The 23,101-nt window shown below is 43.3% G+C and overlaps 2 protein-coding genes across 2 annotated transcripts in view; one reads left to right on the top strand and one right to left on the bottom strand.

The window, feature by feature from the left end:
* LOC119462754 (histone-lysine N-methyltransferase EZH2) overlaps positions 1 to 18,723 on the bottom strand; it is a 42,009-nt gene extending 23,286 nt beyond the window's left edge. Inside the window, exons 1-5 of the mRNA XM_049661079.1 lie at positions 18,651 to 18,723; positions 16,518 to 16,632; positions 13,691 to 13,819; positions 13,438 to 13,551; positions 13,110 to 13,317 (exon numbers count right to left, since the gene is read on the bottom strand). Of these exons, the coding sequence (XP_049517036.1) occupies positions 13,110 to 13,317; positions 13,438 to 13,551; positions 13,691 to 13,819; positions 16,518 to 16,625 (559 nt within the window). The 5' untranslated portion in view covers positions 16,626 to 16,632; positions 18,651 to 18,723. The remainder of the gene's footprint in view (positions 1 to 13,109; positions 13,318 to 13,437; positions 13,552 to 13,690; positions 13,820 to 16,517; positions 16,633 to 18,650) is intronic.
* A 77-nt stretch (positions 18,724 to 18,800) lies between these two features.
* The window catches only part of LOC119462734 (pre-mRNA-splicing factor CWC22 homolog), an 80,485-nt gene continuing 76,184 nt past the window's right edge, over positions 18,801 to 23,101 (top strand). The window contains exons 1-3 of the mRNA XM_049667813.1: positions 18,801 to 18,947; positions 19,654 to 19,943; positions 22,754 to 23,097. Coding sequence (XP_049523770.1) covers positions 19,705 to 19,943; positions 22,754 to 23,097 — 583 coding nt within the window. The 5' untranslated portion in view covers positions 18,801 to 18,947; positions 19,654 to 19,704. The remainder of the gene's footprint in view (positions 18,948 to 19,653; positions 19,944 to 22,753; positions 23,098 to 23,101) is intronic.

The raw sequence follows: 23,101 nt of genomic DNA, 5'->3' as shown, positions 1-23,101 counted from the left end.
CTTTCTGTGCAGTGCTTCTATAAAATATTATCCAGTTAAAATTTAGCCAAGGGCATTATGCTGCATGCCTGATGTACGTCAATTAAGCAGCATAATGTGCAGTGAAAAGTGTGCCCTTGACTGGACAACACTGTCAATTGAAACAGTGGTGTATGAATTCATTTTAGTGCTTTCTGAACACATGCAAGCCTTTGTTGTCCCATCCATGACAGCATACAAACATGACAGGTGTTCGTTCTGGTTGCTGTCAGTCTAGCCTGTGCTTAGGATCTAACACCGAAACACCAATAAGGACTACTGGTAGGAACATAAGTATCATGATTGACAAGGAAAAATATCGCAGACGATATTGTTAGTCTGTGGAATAACAACAAAGCAGAAGTAAAAGAAGTAGGACACCTAAACATGAAGAAGATGAAGGGCATGTGAGGAAAAGACTTGGCAGCACGAGAGGCACAAGCACACAGGCATGCGGCCGCCGCGGCCAGGATTCGATCCCCCTGAGCACGAGGTCGCGGGATCGAAACCTGGCCACGGCGGCCGCATTTTGATGGGGGCGAAATGCGAACACACCCGTGTACTTAGATTTAGGTGCACGTTAAAGAACCCCAGGTGGTCGAAATTTCCGGAGTCCCCCACTACGGCGTGCCTCATAATCAGATCGTGGTTTTGGCACGTAAAACCCCATAATTTAATTTTTTTTCTTGGAATGCAAGAAGATTGGACACGCTAGCGCTGGGTCCAGGCAACGTCAACACCCAGCACCTGCTGTCACCCAAGTCATGCCATCCTTAGACATGGCTCGTTGAGGTGCCACCATCAACAGCCAGGTCTAGTGTAGGGCTTCCTGTATGGCCACGCCCACGTCAGACAAGCACCAGGTGTCAGGAGATTGTGGGTCACATCAGCTGATGTGCCTCCATGAACACAGCGGACTCACCACCAGTGAATATATTCCAAGTATTTGGTTAACAATGCAGAGACTGCTCATGTTAGAGGACAGTATGTTCTGTTCATGCTATGAGTTGGAGATTTCTGTAAGTACGCTATGCTTTCGTAAATTGTTAAGTTTTATATGTTGTAAATGCTATTGTACTTTCTGTACTGTATTTGTTTCTTGTAAACAATTTTATTTTTATTCAATGGCTATAGGTGATGCCTGCATCGAACCCCCCCGACCTCCGCAATCTTAAAGGCCATGTTACTGCAGAAGCCAAAGAACTGGTCATGTCATGGCCACCCCTTTACAGACAATGCTTATTCTCACAAACAAAACTGACAAAACTACACAGACTGCATGAACCTCTACCTGCAACTATATCTCGGCCTAGAAGTACAAAACACTTTCAGCAGTTGCATACCACCGTGATATGCGCTAAGGTATCTCGACTTCGTTTAGGTTGTTTTTCAGCGTAATAACAGGAATGGTGGTCATTGCATTGTCCAGATCTTGGAGGCATGATTATTAATACATATGAAAGTACATAGCGTAATACTAAAACTTCAGTACCACTCCTGCAGCGTACTCATCTGCTAGCTGGGGCTCCTTACACCTATAAGCTTAAAGGAGTCCTGAAACATCTATTGAACATAATAAGAAAATGTTGCCGATCTCCACAAGAGGCTCCTGTTAGCATGTGAACCAAATATTATTGCACTGCATGCAGCAGGGAAGTTACAAGATCATGTCAAAAACAGTGAAAAATCACTTGCTCTCGCCTTTGCAATGTCGTCATTGCAAGCAGCGAAGCCTACCCACAGCTATTGGCCAATTTCGTAATTGAGAGAACATTCTCAGTAATACTTCTATTGCTACTTTTGAGGTAAATGAATGAAGAATATACATGTCTACAATGTCACAAAGATAGAAGAAGCATTTCATCTTTGCACTGCCGGTCTACACACGACAGACGTACATGGCTGTGTTGCTTCCGAGAAAGCAGGGGCGTGCTGAACAGCGTATAGATGCTGTGGCTGCCACACGGTGCTGCGACAAGCCCTCTTGAAAGTGAGATGGTAAACTTTTGGGTGGGGCCTTGCCCTTTTGCCAACTCCCCTGTGTAGCTTCCATCGTGCTAGTGAAGACGAAAGGAGAGATAAAGCTGCTCATCGGTGCTATAACTATATCTAACTACGCTTATACTTGAAGGATTTAAAATTTTTTTTACTGCAGGAGATTCGTAAGGCGACGTCTATTATACTAAGGCCATTCTATGATTAGTTAGAAAAATATTTCAGGGTCCCTTTAAAGGGGTCCTGAACCCCTTTTATCAAAGTTGAGAAATGGATTTGATGTTAAAGCAAAACATTTCAGAAATACTTCGCCGCAAAATATACTTCACTGCGTTCAGCAGAAGCTGAATTATTGGTAAAGATCACCTGTCATTCCCTTTGCAGTGCTCCGTTCTTTCTTCAATGCTGTGAACTGTGAAGCCTACAGCAGAACTTCGCCTTTTGAACGGCAACGTGGCATGCCGCTCAAATTTGATTTTAGATGTTCACATAGACGCCACTACTTCCGATTTTGATGCCTACAACGCGCCAAACTCAGAGGCTATCTCTCAGCTTATGGTTAAGTTCACAGTGTCTCATCCCTTTGGTGTGCTACAGTTTACTAGATAGCTACGCGCAACTATTCTTGCACCGACTGACAAGCGTAGCACATTTGGTTTTGTACTTATCTTTACGACAATCACTCAATTTCCAAGGGTCAAACAAACTTCACCTTCATGTTCGCTTGTGCGAATACGCCAGCAGTGCATACGTAAGCTAAGCGATGGATGCCGCATTCCAGACTCGAGTTGAAAGGATTCCTGCCGTAATGAGCTTCGACCATGATGGAGAGACACCTCGAGGGTGTGCAACTCGGGAAGCAGACGACCTGTTGGTCAGATGCTGGCATTCGGGCCTTCAGTTGCATCACCTACAGATAACAATAAGAGCACACTGTTGGCCACAGCGAGCCGCAGGAGCTCGGCAAATGCACTCGTCGCGGCACCCCACGGTGGCTGCAGTATCTACGCTACACTGCAAACGCAAACTGTAGTAGCTAACTATGTGCATGAAAGGGCTGGAATGTGTGCTCGCACTCATGTGCTCCGGTCTAGCCGTGCTATATGGTGCGGATCAGCTCTGTCCTGCACCAGCTTGACTAACGGGCAGTAGCCACATCCAAATTGCGCATTTAGAAGCGCTGTCAATAGCGCAATACGAAGCGAAGTTTGTCAAGGAGTCTAGTTAGGAGCGGCCAAGAGTGAAGGTGCGCTGGCAAGCGTACGTGTGATCTGACCATAAGTTTTGCATGGTTCGAGGCTAATTCAGTGTTCAAATCTGATACCTGATGGCCACGACACTGATAAGCAGTGTGGCCGAAGTTTCATTATTACGTGGGTGGATGCAGCCAAGCCTTAATAGACTATAGTCGGCAATAGTATGACAGTCGTACTTCCGGAAGCACGAAACTCCTATCGAAATTCGAAATGCAGATTTTCACTTGCTACAGCCTGTTTATTAAACTGCATCAATAAATAACACAGTAATAGTAAGAGAAAGTGCACTGATCCGAACACCCTTATTGATTGACGTCAGCTATTGGCCAATAGCAGCAGCGTATGGGAATCTGCTATATGACGAAATATGGCAACGCAAAAAGAGTGAGGAGAAGACTTCTGTTAAAAAGAGCATATGAGAAAAAGGAGACCTTGCTCTCTACTTGCGAGCTCCATGCGCCGTGCATGACTAGAAAATTTGGCCCAGATGTTCACAGAAGTGTATGCTATCCGCGGACTGTTTTTTCTTCTTTCTGGGGTTTTACGTGCCAAAACTAGTTCTGATTATGAGGCACGCCGTAGTGGAGGGCTCCGGATTAATTTTGACCACCTGGGGTTCTTTAACGTGAACTACAACGCAAGCACACGAGCGTTTTTGCATTTCGCCTACATCGAAATGCAGCCGCCGCGGCCGGGATTCAATCCCGCTACCCAGTGCTCAGCAGCGCAACGCATTAGCTGACTGAGCCACCCCGGCGGGTCGCGGACTGTTTTGTCACCTAGTATGATGCGTGGTTCAGGACTCCTTTAAGGTGTCAATGGTTGTCAGTACTAGGTATTAATAATATGACCAAGTAAACAAATTAGATAAAGTTATTGTGTGTGCCATAGTTTCCTGAAACAGGCTGAAAATAGGTAGGTTTTTGAAGCATTAACAATGAATCACTAAAATTTAGAATAAACAGCTAGATCTACTGATAAATTAACTGTGGCACCACTCTTCCTAAGCTGCTAAGCCTAACAAGTACCATTCCATTTGGAGCTGCCGACCAAGGTCGTGATATAGTGCAGTGTCTACGAAAATGTAAAGAACATGGTCAAAATATCCAAGAGTACCAAACTAAGATGAATGTGTATGCTAACTCTTTATGTCCAAACTGTCAAACAGTGGAACAGGCTGACTAATGAGCAAGTACACTGTATAAATGAATATGTGCTCGAACTGTAATCCATAGAGCTTTGTTTACACCCACGATGTTTCACACATCATCGGCACAAATCATTCTCGAAAAAAATTGGAAAAAATTTACCTATTAAATTCTAGGATTTTACGTACCAAAACCACAATATGATTATGAGCAACGCCGTAGTGAGGGACTTCGGAATAATTTGGACTAACTAGGGTTCACGGACGTTCTTGCATTTTGCCCTTTTTAAAATGTGGCCTTGCGCCCACAGATTTGATCATGCGCCAGCGAGCTTAGCAGTGCAACGCCGAAAGCACTATGCTACCATCTTGAAAAATTGAGCAACACACTGTACGGTGACCAAAATTTTGACTGCCATTATACAAAGGTTCTAATGAATAGGATGGATAGGTGGGCTAGTTGGTATTGCATTCTCAGAAAAGCCTGGAGCACAGAGACTTGTTACTTCATGACAGAGAATTTAACTTGATTGATCATTATTAGACATGTGCCTTTGACGTTTGTTTTCATCTTGTCACAAAAGAGCGCGTATTACAAGCGCGCGCCGCGTGTCACGCAAGCCAGCAAATGAACACGCCGGCTCCGCGGCAACTTCAACAGAGGGGGAGAGCGCATAAGCCTCAAACAACAATGCGAACAACGGCGCCTGGACGTCTAGAAGAGCCTGCACGAAGCGCCGTTAACCGGAGAGAGAGAGAGAGAGAGAACGCACGCGCGGGAACACCTTCTCACCCGGCGAGTCGAGAGACATAACTACAGCGTGAGCGTGCGCAAACAGCATGAGTCATCACCCCCCCCCCCCCCTCGACGACGCTACGATGGCGGTGGTCGAAGGTACGAGAAAAGACTGGAAGGTTCCCAAGCTTTGGCCATGCTACGAGATCACAACACCGATAGGAAAATTCGAGAACGCCTGTGGAAGCTATATAACTGCCGTGCGAGAATCGTTCAGGGGAGTTAAGAAGTTCAGTCCGCACCGGTGAAGTGATGTAACGTGAAGAGCGAGCGTCTGCGGAAGAAGGGGATTCCCCGGCAAGCTAGTCGACGAGTTCATCGAGCGTCTGCATTTCCAGAAGTTCTTTCTTCGAGATTTGCCTGAGCTACGCCGAGATCGTCTGACAAGACCAACCAGCACGGTGAATACGATTGGACACTTAGTGTTCCTATTTATTTTGTACTTTACGTGTTGGACTCTTAGTGCTTGTCGTGAATTATTTTTTTGTGTTTGTTAATACCCATCTGAATTGTATTGTGGTGTGTCTAGCCTAAGTGTGCACGTGTGTGTGTAACTGCCTTGTGTGGAGAATATATTTTGTTGTGTTTTGACAACTCTGGGCTCTGGCTCAGTCTTTGGACAGCAACCGGCGTTCGCTGGAGCACCAGAGGGCCCATTCTTAATTGTCCTTGCTTTCGTGGGATTATTTTCGGAAGCTGATAAGTCGGCTTTGGAATTTGGTCCGGCGTATGCGTTCACGGGGTCTGTGACACAGCTATTCCTGACATGCACAATGTATCTGTATACAGCATGGACAGTTTATAGCGCAAGTCGGCAGAGTAAAAAAATATCCACTCAATTATTTGAAGACCCTGCTTGATTATTCGAAATTCCCCCAGCGCTGGCATTACCTCCACAAAACTGATAAAGAAAGGCAATCGAACTATAGGACGCCGTACAGTGTCTCATTCCAATTTTCGGACCGATTCACGTGCGACAATTCGGCGTCAAACCACAACTTCCGTCACCGGCTATCAATGAGGCATGCTGGCGGCACGGCGTCGCGCAAAGCTCGCCTTTGATATGTTCGTACCTAAAGACAATGACATAGAGATTAGGCATGCAATTGCACGCACAACCTGAGCTTACAGCAACACGTGTGAAGCAGAGTTCAGTTTCTTGGGCGATCAGTCGCGACAACTACTGCGAACTGGTAGGAACAGCGTAAGTTCGTATATGGACATAAAGCCTAAAAATTCTGAACTAAATTTACGCAATACCGCTTAAACTTACAGCAGTCAAGGAAAGGTTTCTCCGTTGACTAGGCAGTCCCTGCACGGCTGCATCGCACTGCGCCACCGCATTTGAAAATTTTTTTTTGTTCCTTGTTTGTTTATTCGCTCCGTGTCTTCTCCTTTGCATACCCCTTGTCGCTTTGCATCGCCCTCAGCGCACCTCGTTGATAAGCATGCACTCTGCCACACTAGTCTGCGGGATTCTCCCGTGGAAGCTGCATTATAACCAGTATTTCGACTCGCGCCTGCACTACAAGCGGTATGCGTATGAACCCTGCTGTTATGTTCCCGGGTTCTGTGTTTTCCTGGCTGTTACATCGTTTTTGGCCGGCCCCGGCATAGCTCCCACAGGGCCCAATGCATTGGTAACCCCGCTGTTGCGTTGCAACTGTGGGACCGTTCCCACATCATGCGTTGCGAACTGCCACCCAGCGCCGGCCTGAGCGGCCATGCTGACATTTCGTGTCGCTTGGCTTCATGGCTTGATGATGGGATTGGCTGCCCAAAGTGCCGGGAGCGACGGCTATGACGTATTTTCGGTTTCCGCCAGGAAAAGCATGGCTTTTGAGATCCGTATTTGCTATCTAAAGATGGTGTCTATGACGCGTTGGGGCCCTGAAATTGGTTTTGGCGCATAGTTGTTCCATATAAAGTCCAAGGGTGATAACGCCGTAGCCGCGCGCTTTATGCTGTATGTGTGAGTGAAAGTCTGCGAGGGTCAGCTGACGATTACGGCTCAATCTTGCACGCACAAAGGAGAAAGGCGGGGCGGAAGCGCCCTTCTTCTGTCGTGTACGAGGCACGGTGGAGGGAGGGGGGGTTACTATGGCGGGTGCCGTATCTTGAAAGCGATCTGCGATGTGGAAAAAAGCGTGCACGCGTGGCGTTGTACTCTGGCATCAACTGCGTACTGCGTGGGCCATATCATGAAAGCGATCTGCATTGGGGGCAGAGTCTAGGCAGTGTAGGTGTTGGTGGCTCGTAGCTTTGTGCGTGCTGTGTGTTCTCTGCGCTCAGTTTGCGTTGAAGCGATGGACAGCACGAAGGTGACATCGCTCGCTGCTGCTGCGACACTTACTCACGCCAGCGTTTTGATAGCGAGTGTCCACGCCCATCGAGTGTGATGTGTTCATGTTTGCCCGTGCGCACGGGCACCATGCTTGTTAAGATAGTTAATAAGCGAATGTTTATAAGTTTATACGGATGATAAAATTATTATCTTCACTTTGTATAGCTGTCTACTAATTAGCTATCGCAATCGCTGCTTCGGCTTTTGGGCGAAACTGCGGCTTTTTTTCAAACGTAAGAATTAAAATAAAATTGTGTGCAGTTCACCACCTACTCTCATTTCTCAATTTTTCCTGTTTCTCAGCTCTTACATATTGTTTTCTTTTTTTCCGTTTCTGTGAAAAATGTATTAGTGGGGTTCTACTGTATGTGCATGGAGTTCTGTGGGAGGGTGAACGGAAGTCAGAGAAGACCACGTCACAGCTGGTTCTGCACTATAAGCAGGGCTCGTGTTTTCGGATAAATCAGAAAAAGTCCAATAAACACTCACCGGTAAAATTTTTGACAATTCGGATTTATCCGATAAACTCCGATTTTAACGGCCAATATGACCCTGTTCCGTTCTATATCGAAAAGGCATGTTCTAAGCAGTCATTGTTACATCAACCAGTTTGGCCGATATAAACTTTACCTCAGGTTAACAGTATCTCGTAGACCACACCCATCGCACATTTAACAAAGGGCTTATCGCGCAGCACGGAGCGAGAGACGTATGACCGCTCAACGACTGTTGCAGACCTTCATGGATACTACACTGCTGTCGCTGAAAAGTGGAGACAGACAGTTGAGAGGACCTTTTCAATGCACTCCAGTACATCAGTAAATCGTTTTGGTATAGTGTTCAAATTGTGAATCTAAATGTGAAGCGTGAGTTACCCCACGCGTTCGAAACCTATGCGCCGATTTCTTCAAACTGATGACATGAGCCAACTCATGAGTGATTTTGCGAACTGTCAGAGCTAATTAATCAGTAACATTGTTGAGCCCCTGTCTTTAGAGAGTTCACACTGTCCAGTGGCCAGTGCTTTCTCGCTGGGCACTGAGTCTTCTAGTGCAAACGTTCAAAGGGCATTTTCAAAGCTGAGAATCATCAATCGAAAGAGCGTGCTTCCATCAGAGACAGCAACCTCGTAAAGTATGACTGCGTCTATTACAACAAGCTTTAAGGTTGTAATACGCACAATAGTAGGTGTTTTGTATTCAAGTATTTGTGCTTGTGTGTATGTGTTCGTGCGCTCAAAACCTTCCAGACAACAAAAATACGCTTTGTGTGTTCCGATGTTTTCGTGTTCAGATATCATTTCATCTAAGATTTTGGAGTATTGAGAATAATTCCAAATTTAACTCTGAATTTCAGAGAATTGGGGATTTACGAGAAATAAACTCCAATAAACTACAAATTTCCTCCAGAAAATAAACTCCGAAGACACGGAGCCCTAACTATACGTGGTTACGTTATAAGTAGTCTAAACTGAATATATTTTTTCTGTGTGGAAAGTAATGATCAGTTGCAGGTTGAGCACTTGTGTTGTGTCTCACCTTCTTTAGAGTCTTTTTCCTGCGCTCAAGGTTTTTCCAAAAGAGGGTTCTATAGAGAAAGTGGTGTTGCCACATGGTCTCAATAATCTAGCAGTTCTGAAAAATCAGTCATTTGCTTGCTTGTAAAAAATAATATCACGAACGAAATAAATGTAGAATATCTTTCAAAGCAGTGCTTCCAGCTGAGAATGTGGACCATCTGCTGCTGCTGTGTTTCTATACAGTGTAGACCGCTTATAACATAAGTCGCCGGAGTCCCGAATATCTGCACTATAAGCGGTACTGCACTATAACGAAAACAACGATTTTCAAGCCCTGCACGTATGCAAAACATGTAGACCAAGCATGTAGACATGCTTTGTACTATCGCGCGCACATCACGATTACGTTTTCGCCCGTGAGCTGGCGAAAACATAATCGCGATGTAGCCGGTGCTTTTCAAGCTTGACAGCTTTGCACCGAGTCAAAGCGAAACAACGGTTTGCTGAAACCGCTGCGAAAAAACCGTGACCGCAATCGACAAGATTATGAACAGCGACTTTGCGGTGTTGAAAGCACGCGCTCGACGCACGCACTGAGTCTGGACAAATTAACTACCACTCGTTGCAACAACTGCAGTCGAAACCGCGGTCGCTACCTATGCGATCATCGATGGCGACTACGCAGTTTTTTAGGCACGCTGCCGACGCGCGTACCGAGTAAAAATGAAACTATATACTGTTCGCCACAACCGCTGCGGAGAAAACTGCGGCTGCTATCGAGGCGATCGTGGATGACGACTACGCAGTTACGAAAGCCCGCGGCCAATGCGGTGTTATGCGCGGCGGTAAAAGCAAGAATACAGGCTTTAAAGACACAAATAGGCTCAAAGCGTTCCGGCGTTGCTGTCATTCACGTACGATTACAACTGATGGCTGTGGCAATGCGGACTCCGCCGCTTCGTTTGGGTTGACACTAGCGCCGTTCTTGCTCTTTTGCGTCGCACATTTGCGGCGCTCCTCGCTCACCGAGCTCCGAAAGTAGTCCGAATTAACCGATGTGCGGCTAAATAAGTCTGAATTAACGAGAGTTTGATTGCATTGAATAATGCATACGCCGGTCGGGACTAGAGGACGAGTCGGAATTAACCTATTTTCCGAATTAACGATGGTCGACTTCAAGAGGTTTTACTGTAGCTCCAAACTAAATTTGCGGAATACTGCTTAAATGGACAGCGTCGCTGGTGTGATATATCTGCACTTCACGACACGCATCGCGACGGGTGCACAGAAACTTAAGCCGCATTCATTGCAAAACGCACCGCTGATAACCAGCCGAGCAAAAGGTTTCTCCGTCTCTTAGACAACCTACGCGCGCATTTTTTTCTGTTCGTTTGCTCCGCATCTCGTGCTCCTCCTCCGCATCGCCCTCGTTGATCTCCTCTCCCATCGGTGGGCGCACTTTATGAGAAGCGCGCTCGCTGCCGCCCTTGTCGGCGAGATTTTCCCGTCGAAGCCGCATTATAACCGGTATTTCATCTCACGCGCCTGCACTGTAAGCGGTATGCGTATACATGGAGTTCTATGGGAGGGTAAATGGGAGTCTGAAAAGGCCGCGTTGTAGCCAGTTCTGCACTATAAACGGTTACGTTATAAGTGGTCTATACTGTACATGAATTTGACTACACATGGTGGCCAAGGAAAAGGAACCATTGTCACCCCACATGAAATGAAAGAAATGGTCAAAAACAATGGCAATAAACGTTAAGAATATAGTGTATGGCGGTGACAACTGCATGTGCAGTGTGGAATAGATTATCTCACTCTAACATGGTTTGATTCTACAGAAAAAAAGGAAGCTACAGCACTGCTTTCTTCTGGCACAAGATGAACTTGCTGCATTATGGTTTGCCAATAAATAGAAATGCTCTACTTCCATCTCAAGGGCACTGGTGATCTATTGTGTGTCTATGTGGAGCAGATGTGTTCGGGGAATGACCACGTGCTAGCAGAGTCAAGCAGTGCACTTTATCTTCGCCTAGAGGTTACTACTGCCACAGTAATTGCAAAGAATGTGTTGAAGTGAACCAGGTGTACTACACCAGGTTCGTTCTGATGCATTCTTTGCGATTTCTTTACAAGAGTGCATGCTTATTCAATCCAATTGAAAGCAGACAGCACTTGCATTACCAAGAAACATAGTGTGCACACTGCACCTCACAAATTGCATGCAGCAAAGTGAAGTAGGTAGCAGAACTAGCCATGAGCCTTGGGAAAAGGAGATAGCCTGTCCACTGTATGCTCCTAATCTGATGGGGATCCTTGCCCACTAGTCTTGCACACAGGAAGATTAGCGCCGAACAATGGATCTGCCTTCTCTCAGAGTTGGTGAGACATAGACAAAATGTCAGTTTTATCTGCGATTATGGCTAGGTTATGGCAGTATTTTAAATATGCGTATGTATTACTTTTTTCACTAAAGCAAGCTGTGATAAAATTTTTCGAGTAATCTTTGTCGAACAGATACTTGCCCTATCTAAATCATAATACTCTAAGGCGCAACAAAAATTTGATGCAGAGATAGCATCGAAACTGGTAGGGACTGCTTTATAAAAGCACAGAACAAGAGTGATCTTTGGTGTTCTGTTAACTGTTAAGTGTAATATACATAGCAATCTTTGTGAAATTGAACAACCTCTTCGTTCACTCAATTGCTATAAGATCTATGTAGAGTTCACCTGTTATGCATGGTGCCGCTGTTGCTAACAACATAACAGAGCTTCAGTAGGGTAGAAACTTGGGCCAGTTGGTGCAGCATAGTTCAAACTCATACGGTTGCTAGTCAGCGCAATGTGTATGTTGCTCTTTTCTTCGTCTTCGTCTGAGCGCTGGTCTTCCAGAATTTGAAATTAGAGCTCTTGAGCGCTGCCATGGAAACAAGAGAACACTTGGGCGTGTTCAATGCATCTGTTGTTACATAAGACTAAAAACACAGGAAAGCACCCATTAACAACATATTTGGCCTTTCCATTTTGGTTAAATTATGAAAAGCTTGTCAGCAGCATCAACAGGGTATCAGACAAGTTGACTGAAAATGTACTGAAAATGTATTGAATTTGAAGTAAAATTTTAACCATACGTTTTGCACACAAGTCAAAGCAGAATGAGAAAAACCAAAGCAAAGACAGAATTTTGTCGGTAGCCACTGAACTGTAACACCAGTTTAAGTTATTAGCTCATTACTGTTCTCTTACAAAACGAAATAAAAGAACACAGCAAATGTTTGATGTGCGCACAACTGCCATTTTTCCACAAAAGATGGTGAGCCAATATCTGTTAAGCACCTCCATATCAATGAAATGTGTTCCAAACATGAAGTGTGCCAAATGAGAGGGGTTGACAAACCCATCAGTCAATTTGGTGGTAGTGTGAAAAATCATTAAACTGTTCAGAAAAAAGCATAACCTACAAGATGTTTAAGAAAACAATTTGAGCAATCATTATCATAATGCAGTAGGAATTAATACCTATGTACTGTCATATTTAACTACACCACTTCATGTTCAGTCCTACTCTCGAAAAAACATATTTTCCTGGCAGCCACAGTTGCCTGCTGGCTAATGGATGATGATCTGGACATGGCGTGAGCGCAATGTGCGCTTTCAGTATTTTATAGAGGCGAATCCATTAGGATGCCTGTTATGCACTGTTTTTACTGATGGAAAGCTGGGCCACTATTTTGTAGCGATGCCTTTAAAGTAATAATGCCTTTTCGCGCTTATCGCGCTTTGTCAGTGGTCAGAGCGACGGTCCGCTCACAATATCAACGTTGAAAATGCGAGCAGGCCGTCGCTCTGACTACTGACAAAGCGCGATAAGCGCGAAAAGGCATTACTTTAAAGGCATCGCTACAAAATACCGGCCCAGTTTAGGCCAAACCTTCATATACATGCCCAGTACAAATACTTACATGCAATTGGTTAGTCATTCAGTCACTGACAAACTAAGCATTTATCATAACTGCAACTGTAACCCACCTTGGTTGCTGCTTCCTGGCTCATCATCATAGGCCATGAGAGCGTGAACCAGTTCAATAAAAAGTTCGTCATTCACTGACCCCGCATCTCGGTCCCCATGCACCTTGCCATCATAGTTCCTTAGCAGTTCCTCAATAAAGGTGCCGTCTTGGTCCAGAATCTCATCTCCCATGTAGGGAATGTTGTGCAGTACAGTCTCATCCTCCACCTGTCGAACAGCATTATATCTTTATGAAAAAATGAAAACCTCTTACCAAAGTAATACATCATCAAAAATATGCAAGTGTCACTTTGTGAATAGACATGACCAAAAAAACAAATACCATACCATGAAATTCTGTTGAGTAGGTGCCCATGTGTACATGGTTGGGATAGGATTGACAGCGTACATTGTGCGCATTGGTGCTACGTGCTTGGTTCCATCTGCCAACTCTACTTCACACTTAAAAAAAAAAAAAAAAAATTGTCAGTTCACAATTGCCATGCGAATAAGCAATATCCAGCATCACATAAAACATGGCAAGAAATTTTAAGGTGTTTCCAGAAATAAAGCACTTTCCTAAAGCATAATGCTGTAATACCTTTTTCATAACAGGAAGGTGTACGGGCATGTCAGTAGGAAAAAGAGGAATGGCCTTGGTCTCCGTCTGTTGCTTTTGCAAGAGGGCTGCTGTTTCAATAATGAACCGCCTGTTCGTCATGTATGCCGCCTGAAATGAAAAAAAAAAAATAATAATGTTACATACTCTCCCATCTGCTACAAGCGAAACTGAATAGGGGTGTGCGAATAGTAATTTTTGAGGCCGAAACAAATATGAATCGAATAGGGCTAAAAGCGAAGCGAACTGAATACTTGCCGAATGGTTTTCGAATAATGAATAGCCGTTACCACCATTAACATAAAACGATGTTCACATCCCAGTATCCTTAAAGTTAGCAAGTTACTGTCATTACATAGTACGTCATGAAGCGTTCTTTGTTAAAAGCACAAATGAAGCATTAGGAGCAAACAAGTAGTTTCGTTGTATGCACAGGGCTCTTCAGAGAGAGCGAGAGATCGCTGCACAGCGTGCAAAGTATGGCTACCTAAGCGACGTAGTCTGCTCCACTACGCAAGCACTCATGTTATACCTGTATTTCCATACTATACCCGCAGGGGTAAAATTTACTGCCATTTGCTTCAATTTTATGTTTATTTGGGCACACAGATGACGCTTTAAAATATTCACATTTACAAATAGTGACTATTCCATTCAAAGACCGTATCGAATAAGACACTGTTCAATTCATTATTCGCAAGTTTGAAATATTAACACACCCCTAAATCTGAAAATAACAAGGACATACCATTTTGGTCATAAAATATATAATATGATGTTCCAAGGTAAGCCAGACTATAACAATGACTAAAAGTTAAACAAAGCACAGCTACAAATATGTGGCCTTACTGTAACATTAAAAGTACAAAAAAGTATCATACCTGTGTGGTGCACAGAGCTGACAAAAACCTTGCCTCAAAAAGAATGCATAAAATGTGTGTCCATTAGCCCATTACAAAAATCGGCTGGGTAGAACATTAGGATAAGCCATTTAATTAATGGATGTATAGGTGCAGTTGTACTACTAGAGAACTAGAGCGCAACTGCAACCAAATCATAGCCATTTTCTGTCGGTGTTGAAGTGCGAAATGAGTGGTCTGCAGGACAGGCACATGGTGCTAACACATTCACAACAGCGAGAGGAGACGTGCAGTGTACCTAGTGAAAGAGTGTAGATGCATCAATAACTTTCATAGTTTAATTGAACCCAATAGATAAAAGTATCCCCCATATATATTTTTTACATAAACCTTGTCTACGCTTTCACAATACTTTCGTAATTACCATATTTTCTTATTTATATTGAACACTCAGTATTTATAATGAATACCCAATGTCTACAGGTGCCCAATTCGGGCTTAAAACAAGCTTTTTTTAGGTACTCCACACCTGCTGTATAATACACAGGGAAAAACTTCAACTGAAATTAGGTTCTTTAGCTTGTCTACGAACAGCATACAGAAGGTAAGCAAATTAAAGAGCAGAAGTCTGGGTCCTTCATTAGACTCCATACAAGAATCATTTCTAAAACACGTCAAAATTATTCGCATCAGGGCTGTCAGAACAAGCCAAGCATGTCGGATTCGATGAAAAGATCCTCAATGTGTTTACATTTGACTAATTTTACCTTTGAAGATGAGTTGTGCATGTGCTCTCAAATCCAAGCACTGATAAGCAGCCACTGAAGTAGCGCAAGCAGCGTTCGCTTGCATATCACAAGCTGCCAGCACGAGTTGGAAATATTGCTCGTGCAGAGCAACAATCATTGTGGAGCTGATTTCGCTATGCGATTTAGCACGGGAAGAATTTTCAGGCACAGTCTGGCCTCGCTTTCTTCAAGCACACCCCTGATCTTAAAAAAATAAAATCATGATAGTCCGCATCCATAGATAGTTCGCACCCCGCCAAATTTAAACTTTTACGCTTCTATATTCCGTGGAATAGAGTCTGCAAAATATGGCATGTATACCCATCGCAATAAGTTAAGGCAAGTCTGAAACTCCTGGAAATGGCCGCCCAGCTGGCCTTCTAATTTTTTCAGCAACATGTACGCCACACAAATGTATGTAAAATTAAATTGATGGTTTGACATCTTTGCCTGGGTGGGTAGTAATTCATGCCAAAAAAAAAAAAAAATGAAATTTTGAAATGCACCTGTAATGACAAATAAATAATGAAAAAACTGCAATGCACTTGCATAGAACGTGGCAGCCTCTAATCAAAACACCGATTGATGCAAGGCTTCTATAATCACCAAGGAAATCAGCAGTATCTTGGGTACCTAGCTAGCCAGACTACAAGAAAAATGCTTAATTGTAGCTAGCCAGAGTACAAGAAAAATGCCTAATTGCAACAATGGCAATCTTTCGCCTGCATATGCAACATTCTTAGGTTGGGTACTAACACGTACTTAACCTTACCATTGAAGCCAGAACAATTAGAACTTAACCACACCTCTTGATGGAAATGCATGTAGAGCCAAAACATACATACATGAAATCCTAAGTCAGTTCAAGCTTCTCATAAACAAAAAGCCAGAACAAAAGGAAAGACAGAGCAAGTAACAGGTTGCTACAGCAGTGAAAGCAGACTAGAAACTTTGTGGTAGAAATCATGCACGACTCAAGCGGTAAAATCTAGCTAAAACAATGCAAGACATATGTGCCAGTGATGAACTCATGGTTATGCAATGTAAACTGTGACCATGCCTCAAACTATGTTTTATGAATGCAACATTTTAGGCATGCTTGCTTATCCCTAGCATGCAAATGTGCTGGCAAAAATTTTTTGTGCAAAATATGATACGTACCATGACTTCATCATGCCTCTTGAAGCGTTTTATTTGCCTGAGTCGCATGTATTCGGAACGAACTCGTTTTCTCCATTCTGGGCTTACTCTGCTCACATCCATTTGCATGAATACCCTATAACAAAGCAAAAGAATGTGTTGATTCCATGAACAGAAACACTGAAGTGAAGGAAAGGTGAAAGTGTCAGTCTTGATTAATACAAAAGTCAGAAGTAACGAATTGACCAAAGATAACTTATTTAAAGTCCAGGGGATGGCTGAAGGTCCAAGTTCTTTTTCTGATGAAACCATGCTATTAAAGTAATCTCCAATATGTAACCTCGGCTCAATCTGAGCCAAGAGTTGCAATCCTGCACACCGACAAGAAATAGTGGTGTTAAAGTAAGTAGCTCTTCAGATTATAAAAGCGATTTTTTTTTGTTTGTTACATAGAACTACATCAAAAAGACTTACTGATCATGGGAAGTGACAGAAAGTGTTCCTAGTTTCTAATATAGTTTGGATATGGCAGGTGAGCAAATCGTCAATGGCCACAAGTGAGTGCTCAACATGCCAACAGCTGCATTTTTAATGCAATTGGCCCAGACTGACAGATAATGGCAAGGACACTGCCAAGGCAGAATAAATTTAGGCCCCCTGCTGTATATTGTTAAGAAATCTTCACTAGTGCAGCTAATGGCTTATGTTGCTGCATGACACTGAAATTACCCCAGAAGTGTGCTTTTGCATGCTGCCATTTTCTTTGCTTGAAAAACATACTTGGCACAGGCTTCTAATTCAACCTTTTTGACAAGAATAAAATGCCCTGCATTGGAGCCAGGCCTCAGGTTTTAACAAAGTAATCAAACATAGCAAGGCCACTTTTACAATAAGTGACCAGGTATAATGATTTGTTAGCTCAACTAAAGAACTAATGATTTCAGTTGGCTTTAGCAAAACTAATACCAGTTGTTTCTTCCCACTGTGGTAATAAGTAATCAATGAGAACGGCAACCCCATCTGAACAGTTTCACATAAACCATTAATGTATTTTTAAACATCACGTACATATTGATAGTAAAGCAGGCCAACTATATCAAGCTTATAAAAGTGATATAAAGCCATACATTTTGGCCAGGTGATAGCTAATAAACCCAGCGTGCAAGATAAAAAAACACCTTAAAGAGAAAAAAAAATAAAAACAGAGCATATGTAGGAATCGGTGATAAGCAAAGCTTTATTTGATGTTTACTAAAATGTTTTCGCTTCACTTTTATGTAGCCCAACAATCCCCGCTCACTGCACACACTGGTGCCAAACTCAGCTGCTTATGTTGTGGTCACTTCTCTGAAGCAGAGTTCTTGTGTACTTCACTGCAGCTCAATGTTTGTGAAACTCAGTGCACGCTGTTGGTACCATCTTGTTCCATTTACATTCTCCACACTTGGCTGCTTTTGTTGCCGACTTCACTTTTTGTCTCTTGTTCTGCTTGTCTATTCAGGCACCTAGCCTGTGGCACATACCCATTCTGGGGGGGGGGGGGGGGGGGGGGGGGGGGGCAAGAATGGTTATATACCCAGTGCTACCACAGAACACCCATACAAACTGCGAGTTGTACAATCCTAGTGGCCCAAGTTGTATACTCGGCAAGACAGCCACAGTCAGCACCCACAATCCACTGCTATCGCACCCACTGCTATCCGAATGAGCAGGCCGTACTGCGTTGGGCGCACCAAAGCATCGACGTAATTGTTGAGCAGCAACAAACATGAAAGTTCAGATGAGATGGTGCGTACATCGACCTCTTCACACTATGTAGACGAATCGAAGCGGATCTGAGTTTGGCTGTAACACTATGCATAAGAAACATGTTACGGAAGCCAAGTGATGTAGGCACAGAATAAAGAACCAACTTTGATGTAGGCCTGCCGTTTCAGCTGTGGGCACTACGTATACTTCACAGATTCTGGAAAATTAACACAGAGCAAACGGCAGAGTATTTTTAAACTCGTCGGCGCGATAGCCAAAGATGCTGAACAATCAAAGATGGCACATTTCATGCCAAAATATAGAGCCACCGCACACAAATAAGCTAGGAAAGATTCCAAAGATCAGTTACATATAATAATTTGTGCAGCTATCGTATGAACTCACCAGCGTTCCCTTGAACGCCAACACAACACGGCAACGCGCAGAATCCCCCTCCAAGAGCACGGCTGGCTCTGTCGCTTGTTGGCTAGGTCAATAGAGGGCGCGATCAGCAGTATACAAAATTCTCGAGTTCTGTGGCATGCTCTCTGCTGCTGTTGCTGTTTTGTGCACTGTGTGGAGGTTTCTTTGGTTCCGACTATCACAATTTACTTGAACGCGGCATATTGCCGACGTTCAGAGTTACAATATTGTTCTTCTAACATAGTGGAGGCCAGCCCAATCTTTATTTGGATATGTGAGGTAACGTTAACTTCACGTCATTCTGTAATACCTTTGTTGCTATTGCTATAGCTAACCCACCCCTGTTAAGCGCGAGCGCCCGAAACGCTCGATGCGGTCATGTATGGTTGCATTAATGCGCGTCAGCTCTTCGCTGAAGAAGTCATGTAACAACGTGGTGTAAAATATAGTAATCAGTGCTGTTTTTAATCCTCTCGTTATGATTTTTACAGCACATAACCTTTTGCGACAGGTCAAACTTTCGCTTGTGTACGTCACCTAAGTTGTTTACTGATTTATTTTGGTCACGCCGGACTTTATAATATTGAGTCTGATACCAGGCGCATGTGAAGGCGCCATATCTTATTCGGTCGCTGCGAGGCTCGTGAAAGCGGCCCAACCTAGACTAATTTTTTAATAGTAGTAATAATAATATTATTATTATGAAACATGATTCTACTTACGCGTATGTGCAAGAGTCGTCTTCACAAGAAATTAGGGTCTTTACATGTTCAATTAGAGGTCCTCGGTGAAATCCGCGAAGAGGCAGTCGAGCCCAATTTCACAACAAATGTCGCGGTTGAAAAATGATGAGAAGCCGGATCTTGATTTGCTTTCCATGTTTATTCCGTACAACCGTACCTCGCTTCGGTTATTTTACCGTTAACGTTCATCAGTTTTACACGCACACAGGATTCTGAGCAGCTAATTTGTTATTTGTTTTCAGAGTTGTCTGAACTGTAGAAGGGTCTCCTGTGCACTGTTTGGACCTGCGATAATGGCCGATGGAGAGCAAGCACTGGAACGTAAAGCACCCAGAGATCCAGACTGCCTGCTACTGGGAGACGAGAGTCCTCTGCAAGAGGATGTGACTGGTGAAAAAACATCTGACTCCCAGGACGGGCCAAAGCAGTGGGACAACTTCCCTTGGGATAGATGGTCACGTGAGAGGAGCACAGACTCCAGGGAAAGGAGTGTGGACTCGCGTGACTCAGCCACAAGGGAGAGGGATCTCCGGCAAGTGTTCACAAGCTACCTGCACTTCTTATAAGGAAACATGAGTGTTGTATATTTGAAAGTGATTTTTAATTTTGTAAATGTGTGTAGTGCACACTAGCCCCACAACGTCTGCAATCTGAGAAAACCAGGAAGTGTCACTGTATTTTGCAGTAACGGAAAAAGGCAATGCTCACCCAAGCTGCTCTCATATTGACAGTGAATAAGATATTTAATGATTATGGCGAAATCAGGGGCCATATTCTTAAACGCTCCACTTCAGCTATAGTTCACCTTGGCCCCGCCAACGGCATGCGCGGATTGGCTGTTTTAGCAAAATTGGATGAGCTGATTGAGCCCGACATCATTCAATTTTGCTGAGCCAGCCAATCAGCGTGTGTCTGAAGGCGAAATTGTCCCCTAGGCGATACTATGCTGAAGTGGATCATTTCAGGATACGGCCCCTGGTGGATAGAAGAAACCAATAAAATTAGCTTCAAAGCCTTGTAAATTAGTAAACTGCACTAATCTTCATATTGAAAATGCTGACTTTGCCGCAGCCTTTAAGTACGTGTCATACATGGTTCAGTCATCGTACAATTCTATATCCGTTCTTTCAACTTTTTGAAAGAAGTTATTACAAATAATTGGTGGGTGTGATAACTTAGTATTATAGAACCTGATGTTTATCTTAATGTTAGAAAAAGCAGTGTTGTGAAGTGTTAAATTAAGGAAGACTTTTAAAATGGAGGGAATATAAAACACCAATGTTATCAACTCTAGGTAACACGTTTGGCCAAAGCTGAAGGCTAGCTTACAGTGTAATGAAAACACAACGCAGGCAAATTCTGCTGCAAGAAATTAAACTACCTGTAATCTAATTCTTTTACTAATTACTATCTCCTAATGTTGCAATCAGTAGCTAAGAAATACTCACCTACATTATTTTTAATAAGATGAAAAGACGTAGAGAGAAATTAAAAAATTATGGCAAACAGCAGTTATGAGCCCCTAACTCTGCAATATGCTTTGAAGCTCTCATATAATCTTGAGAACACACTGTAGGATACAGTCCACACTGTTCTGAAACCTCAAGTGATGGCACCACACACAGCCAAAAACCTGTCAGTAATGAAACACCTCCTGAAGTATATGCCTACTGGCAGTCATATTCTTTTACAATGGTAGAATGCAGCTCTGATGATAAAAGTTTTTCTTTATACTCGTATCTGGCCTCACATACACTGTGTTGAAGCCCTTTTTTTTGCAGCGTTCTGCTCAGCCGTTGATGGACTTGTCGAACCCATTTTCTAGCTTACAATGGTAGATTACAGAAGAAGGTATACATGTAGTGGTGGTTAGAGCGCTCGGTTTAACGATGGTAAGTGCTGGCATGATTCCCCACACTACTGTGTAATATTTTATGGGAATCATTCATACTACTTGAGGATGGGCAAACACATTCAGCCCATTCCCCAGCTCATATAACTGGTGGTTTTAGTCAAACTAAATTAGATACTAATACAAAAAGTTGGGCTAATTGCAACCGTGACATTAGTAAAACGATTTTTCCAGGGCTTAGTGGAAAAGGAGGGGGAAAGCAAAAAAAATGTAACCAGGTAAAAGAATACTCCAGTGTTCCCTCGGTCTAGTTGCTTCCTTTTGCCTTCCTTCCTCTTGCCCACTAAGCGCTTGAAAAATCTTTTTATAAATGAATTGGGTACAATGATGTGAGGTACCAATGCACTTTCTAAGGTGAAAAGAAGTGTGATATTATGATGCGACTTTAAATGCAATGATTAGGAGGGTCTGTTTCATCTCACCTTCAACTTGCAGCACCTTGGAAATGGAACTAATTCTTTTATAAAACACCATGCCCGTACCAGGGTTCAGGCAATGCCTGAGCAAGGCAAAGGTGGGGACATAAATAGTAAGGAGAAGAGAGGGTAGGAAAATTTAGATCAGGTGACTTGCTGGTGCATGTTTACACCTTCTCTTTGAGGATCATTTGTTTCTTAATTCTTTACCTGTCATGGATTATCAGTGAATGCATTCCCTGTGTGTGTTCCAAATAGCTGCACCTATAATATTCCACACCTTTTTAATGTGTGTAAAATCTGCGTCACAAGTAAAACTTTCGTTTTGGCACCTCATCAGGGAAACATTTTTATGCATTATTTTAAAAATAACTGTTACAAGTGATGTGCATTTTATTTATTACACTTTTACTCCTAATGTCAAAAATCATTTAATTTTAATGTAGTGCCTAGAGTTTGATTGGATGTCAATGGCACAGAAAGAAGTTACATTGCTGCTTTTAATGGAGGGAAGATTACATAGGGTGTGTTTTCTGTTTCTTTCTGCATGTAGAACTTTAAGCATCTGGTTTATTATCTAATCACTGCAGGGAGTTTCTCATTGCTACTCTTGCATTTCCCTTTTTCTTTTTCTTCTTGAGAAAGGTTCAGTGTGTAACTCAATTGTGCAGATTCTGTTGCGTTAAGTAGCTAAGACATGAGTGTAAACAGCTTTGATACCTGGCTTGAGCAGCTGCCTTTCATAGGGAGGAAAATTCAGAAATGTGTGCATGTGTGTTATATTTATTTTTATTTGTATCATAGGACCTGAAGTGGTCAAAGTTGGTGGTGGTAGGCCCTGACAGGATGCAGTATCTTCAATAAATAAAAAAATAAGTAAATAAATTCTAGAAACCTTCACTTTGACATCCTGCAGAGCCCCAGATGCCACTCTTAGGTATTGTCATGTAAACTTGTCGTGTTAACTGATTGTGACGACTGTGTGCAATATCATATGATTATGGATCTGCACAGGTATGCTGAAGAACGGAAACGTGACCGTGAGCGTGGCCGGCGGGAGGAGGTCATCCTATATCGTCACAGAGACTCTGAAAGCACTCAGAGTGATAGTACTGAAGAGGAGGAGGCAGAAAGCTCAAATGAAAGCCAAGTGAAGGCTCCCACATCCACTGCTGTGAATGAAAGTGCTGAAAACAAAAGAACATTCTCACAGGAGGCCACTCCTGTATCACAGAGCCATGCTGAAAGGACTGAGCATAGTGCAGCACTGACAAAGCACACCCATCAGAGGGCAGCCAAAACTACCAAGAGTCCACCAACCAGCAAGGAAGCCACAAAGCGAACGGAACTTGCCAAAGGTGA

The sequence above is a fragment of the Dermacentor silvarum genome, chromosome 1 (genome assembly GCF_013339745.2).
Source record: "Dermacentor silvarum isolate Dsil-2018 chromosome 1, BIME_Dsil_1.4, whole genome shotgun sequence".
In the NCBI taxonomy this organism is placed as follows: domain Eukaryota; kingdom Metazoa; phylum Arthropoda; class Arachnida; order Ixodida; family Ixodidae; genus Dermacentor; species Dermacentor silvarum.
The sequence above is the reverse complement of the archived record's forward strand: the minus strand, read 5'-3'. Positions and strand labels throughout refer to the sequence as shown.